At 40.9% G+C, this 5,485-nt stretch overlaps 1 protein-coding gene across 2 annotated transcripts; it reads left to right on the top strand.

Moving 5' to 3' along the window:
- Positions 1–1,938: 1,938 nt before the first annotated feature.
- Positions 1,939–4,903, top strand: CDKN2AIP (CDKN2A interacting protein). Of its 2 annotated transcripts, none has more exons than XM_053459460.1 (3): positions 1,939–2,229; positions 3,204–3,334; positions 3,717–4,903. In XM_053459460.1, the coding sequence occupies exons 1-3, from the start codon at positions 1,979–1,981 to the stop codon at positions 4,544–4,546; spliced, it is 1,212 nt and encodes a 403-aa protein (XP_053315435.1). In that variant the 5' UTR covers positions 1,939–1,978; the 3' UTR covers positions 4,547–4,903. The 2 variants fall into 2 exon arrangements, with proteins under 2 accessions (XP_053315435.1, XP_053315443.1); XM_053459468.1 differs by having other exon boundaries at positions 3,204–3,303; positions 3,717–3,844.
- Positions 4,904–5,485: the final 582 nt, after the last annotated feature.

Here is a 5,485-nt window from a genome sequence, read left to right as displayed (position 1 = left end):
TCGTATATATATATATATATATATATATATATATATAAGAAAATAAAATGTTCTTATACTGATATAGATCAGTGTGAATTGCCTGTAAAAAGGAAACTAGGACATCTAAGAAAATAATATACACTCATTAAAGGGCTACTACAGTGTACTGGGCAGCCTCCCCCCATAAAAAGCATATTAAAGTACTGTGTAAGCACTTGAATATGCATTTATACCGGCAAAAATAAAATAGCTTACCTTCGGAAGTAGCAGTGCCAGAGGTGCAATGCATTGCCTCCCCAGTAGTCTATTACGCACCACTGATCAACTGCTTGAAGCCAAAGGGACCACTCAGCTATCATATGCATTGATGTGCATGTGACGGAGGGATGTTATCTTTAAGAGATATAGCCTATTTAGTTAGTATTTTATTGTAGTACTAAACAGAATATGATTTTGTATAAAGTAGCCATTTGCCCCATATATTCAGCTCATGTTTTTTGCATAGATGGAATATGGATTGGCAAAGTGGACCTAGACATAGTAAAGTTGTGCTGCCGTATGGTTGCGGAGAAGGACTTCAAATGCACACATGTGTATTGCACTATACACTGTTTATGGAAGAAGAGATGTTGCTGCTGATCAGTCAATGATCAATTGAAAGAAAAATGCCAATACCCTACCCGTAAGCAAAAGAACAGCCGTCGGCTACAGTGGTAAAAGGTGGACTTTTCAGCAAGGATGAACATCAGGGGATCAGGAATTGGGAAACAAGAAATTAAATATTGATATTTTTTCCATATTTGGTGTATTTTTTAAAATATTTTTTGTTTTAATTTTTTTTTTTTTAAAGTAAAAAAAAAAATGAGTGTGCTGATTAAACACGGATCTGGAAGTAGGGCTCTCCTGCCCAACTTCCCCTACCTACCTTTCGGCTGAAAGGACAAGTATAGTGACCAATACCCCTTTACCTCTACCAATAGTAGAATATACAAACGATAAAAAATGCAATATAGGGCACTATATGTTGTGGTCCTCTTTCTATTTATCTCTCCCCTTTCTCCCTATCTCTTTCTTTTTATCTTTTCTCTCCCTTTTCATCTCTTTTCTTTCTAACGTTGTCCTCTTTACCTCCCCATTCTTTCTCTCTCTTACTTTTCTCTTTATCCCTTCTTTTTTAATGACTTTGTCATTATTTCTCCTTTTCTTTAGCTTATCTTTCCCATTTCTCTTTATCTCTTCTATTTCATCCCCCCCTTTCTGCTTATCTCTCATCCTCCTTCTTTATCTCTGCCTTTTCTGTATACCTCTCCGCTTTCTCATTATCTCTTTCTTTCTGGTTATCTCTCCACCTATTTCTCTTTGTCTCTTCTTCTGATTATTTCTCTTCCTTCTCATTATCTCTCTCCATTTTCTTACTATCTACTCTATCGCTCCCCTTTCTCCATATCTTCCCCCTTTTCCCATCTCTTTTCTTTATCCAGATTCAGGCTTTTTAGCCTTGGGGCGTACAATTCCACAGGCAAACCGTCAGAGGCAGGGGCTTAGTGGGGTCACTTGACTTTTCAATAGTAGTGTAGCAGGCCGCATCATGATGGAGTTGCTCTGTAGAACTGAAAGGTGAGTTAGTGTGTTAGAGAAAGTGTGTGTGTTAGTTGGAGAGGTACTCGGCTTCACATTTCCCCATCGAGCCCAGAAGGTGCTAATCCAAAGAATCTGAATTATCCTGAACCACTGCCCATATCAAAGATGGCCGCCAGGGTGCCCGGTTGACGTCTGCGTCACGTTAATATCTAGGGAAAGGGGCGTGGCCAGTCGGCTCCCGTGTTGTGTCATCCGTTCAGAAGTGTATTCGTGCGGAGTTTCGATTAGTGTTGGTTGAACTGATTTTTTAGGTGACCGCAAATAACTAACCGACAGCAACCTAGCCCCGAATCTTAGCTATAACGAGTACCCCCCGTTCTCCCGGCACCCTCTGGTTCTGTCCCCCATTCCGGACATGGCGTCTACGGACGATGTGTCCGACTTTCTGCGCCAGAACCGTGAGATTGCCGCCTGGGTAGAGACTATTCGAGGAGAATGCGAATCGGACAAACTGTGGCGGCACCGCAGGGAGTTCATACTGCGGAATATTAACGACTTTTGCGGCGATGGAGAGCAACCACCCCCAGTGGAGAGTAACCACCGGGGCCTGGACCGACTGCTCGCCTACTCTATGGTGTGGGCCAACCATGTGTTCACAGGTTGCCGGTAAGCAGAGTACACGGCTAGCTCTGGGTGTATGGGGAGTGTGCTGTATGTGTACGCACTATAGCTCGTGTCCGGCCCGGTGTAATGGAAACATAACACGAAGGGCATGCGGGCCTCTTCCTGATCCACTGGGTTAGTAGGTTAACGCGCGAAGGGCCTATACAGTATGCGTGTGACTGGCTAGAGAAGCCCGTTGGGGGGTCGGTTCATTGGCGGTTAATGATTCGATGAGTGGTGGGCTGCCATTCATTGGAAGTTATATGCAACAATGTGCATGTTTGTTAAGAGATTTATTTTTCGGTATGTTGGGGGGGGGGTAACTGCAGTGATATACGGGTGTTGGACATACAGACGTGTTGATTGGAGTGCAGTAGGAGAGAATAAACTGGGAAAGGAGGCCGCTGTCCTCTAGAGCTTACAGTTTAACAGGATCCCTCCTTCTAGCGCTGTTCCCGCTGATGGTAGGGACATTGCGTTGGTTGCTATAGTGACAAGGCCATTTTTAAAACTTTGCACTTCTTTATCTGTACTCCCCAGTCTTTGCGTATAATGCTCGTATTTTATCGCATTTCTAGCGGTTTCTTAATCTGCTGTTAGTATGACAGAAGTGATGCTATGAGAGGTAAAGGTGTTGAACGTTGGGCTATCGCATGTGCAATTGGCTGCCGCTCGTCTTCTTTTAACTCCCAGGGAGCTCTGGTTTTGTTGCTTTAAATGGGAGCTCTGCTGTGCAAATGCAGGAAAATGTACTTAAGTATGCTTCCTGCTTTCAGTCGAGTCAGTCAGGGGAGGGGTTAACCGACAGAGAAGATTCATTTTCTAACTCCAGTAACAAATTCATGTTTTCAACTATTTGCATGCAAAAGGAATGCAATATGCATAGTTTTCAGTAACCGTTAATACTACCATTCCGAGATGTGATTAATGAATGTCCAAGGCAGCTCTAACACCACATGTGTTTTATTTTCTTCCAGATACCCCCAACCGGTAATGGACAAGATCCTTAAAATGGCAGAAAATATTAAAGTGACTGATGCACCCATTCACACAACTCGAGATGAACTGGTTTCCAAGGTGAAGAAAAGAGGGATTACCAATAGCCATGGTTAGCAGCAAGTAGATAAGAATCCATAGAGCTTTACATTTCTAAAGTTTGTAACGTGAATTATAACAATTATTTTGTATACACGTTGTGGCGTCACCATGGGTGATATCCTATTTAACCATCTTGCATTGCCTCTTTTGTTTGTAAATATATTTGTAAATTAGTTGTTTGTTTCTTTGTCCACAAATGTCAACATAAGGATTATTGAAGTTTAATAGGTGACGTTGTGCAGATGACCATTAAATATCTTTTTTTATTATGACAACAAATAGATCATGTTTATAAACTAGTTTTAGGTTATTTTGAGTAATAAACTGTTGCCTATTTAACGGCGATAGTTTTACAGTCTGTGAAATATGATTTGTTTTCATTTGTTTTACAGAAGGGGTAGCGGAGCCTCTTAAGAAGCACAAACTGTCAGATGTTACAGGAGCGTCAGATAGCTCTCACAATAAGACGGCACAAGATGAAAACCAACTACATTGTGCCTCTGGTTATTCGTCATGGAGAGGCTCTGAGGCCCTGGGCCCATCTACTAGTGCAGGCCAAAGAACCGGTGCAAACCCAGGCTACGATGAAACATCCGGTTATAGCCAACCTGTGTCTGCTTCCAAAGCTTATCCTGCTTATGGCTCTAGCGTTCCAGCTGAAGCCGGATACGAATCTGCCGCTCCTCAGGAGAGGAATAGTAATGCTACGTCTAAGGGCCACTCGCAGACGAGTGTGGGTTCTGGTAAAGCTCAACGTAGACTGACCGTGGATGACACCAAAGAAAGGCAGTCATTCTTCAACAGACTATACAAGACCGTGGCTTGGAAGCTGGTGTCTGCCGGAGGCTTTAATGCCAACCTAAACCATTCCGAACTGCTTGCATTGTGCATTGAATCTTTAAAGTCCACGCTGGATATTTCATTTGCTCCCTTAAAAGAACTGGCAGACTTACCACAAACTTTAACATCTCAGGAAAACATAGTGTGTGAGCTGAGGTGCAAAGGAGTTTATTTAGGAATGGGTTGTGGGAAAACAAAGGACAACGCAGAAGCGGTAGCCTCCAGAGAAGCCATTAAACTGTTTCTCAAGAAGAAAGTTGTTGTTAAAATAAGCAAAAGGAAATACAAGGGACGGGAAGTGGAAGATTTGGTACTACTGGATGAGGAGTCCCGACCTGTGAACTTGCCCCCAGCTTTGAAGAACCCTTTGGACCTTATATAACAAAAGTTCTTTAGTTTTTAAGAACCAAGCAAAACCTTGAATGCTTTATACTTTGCATATTAAAAGTTACATGTTTCCACAGGTTTTGTATTCTCAGTTTTAATAGGGGAAATTTCACCTATTTAAGCATTTGTATATTTCAGAACTGAGATCTGTGACACTGGATTGCCTTAAATAATGGAATTTCTCTGTTTTTATACAAAGTTGTATGATTTTAGTATTTTTTTTTTACTGATTAAGGTTTGAAATTTAGTCCAAAAAAAGTTGGGTACTGTTGGCCAAGTTTGGTTTAGTACTCAGCAATTCAGAGGTTAATTTACAGAATGCATTACATGTGCAGTCATTAACTTTGTAACAAATGAATAGCTGGGAATAATGCTGCTTACACAATTTACAAAAAAGGTTATTTTAGCCAGCAACACTGCCTCAAATGTAAACTGTATATTCTGTCTCCGATCGTCCAGTATTCAACAACTTGGTCTTTGCATAGTGTAGCAGCTGCAATTACAGCGCGTGGACTGCCCAATATAAATTCTTTATAAATAAATTAGAGGTGGTGTAAAGTTTGTGAATGAATGCATAACAGCAATAATTTCTTACATTGTCCCAAGTTTTTTTTTCTTTTCTTGCTTTTTGTACAATTGGTTGAGAAATGGTGGTCTCATCCTGGATCCAGTAAAAATATTACTTGAAAAATATTGTATTATATCGAGTGCGTTTTATTTCATTGGTTACAGATCCATTCTGAGCAAAGCACGCAGAGTGCTCTCAAAAACTGCTTTTGGTTTCATTGCATGGTAAACCTGCATTCGACCGGCCCACAAAAAAACGGATTATTAAAATTCATATATTGGCTAAAAATAGCTTTACAGTAATTTAAAAACAATTGCTTTAATATAAATAATTAAAAATGTACAGTTCCGTTTTGATTTCAGCACA

This window comes from Spea bombifrons, chromosome 1 (assembly GCF_027358695.1).
Source record: "Spea bombifrons isolate aSpeBom1 chromosome 1, aSpeBom1.2.pri, whole genome shotgun sequence".
NCBI classification, from domain to species: Eukaryota; Metazoa; Chordata; class Amphibia; order Anura; family Pelobatidae; genus Spea; species Spea bombifrons.
The sequence above is the reverse complement of the archived record's forward strand: the minus strand, read 5'-3'. Positions and strand labels throughout refer to the sequence as shown.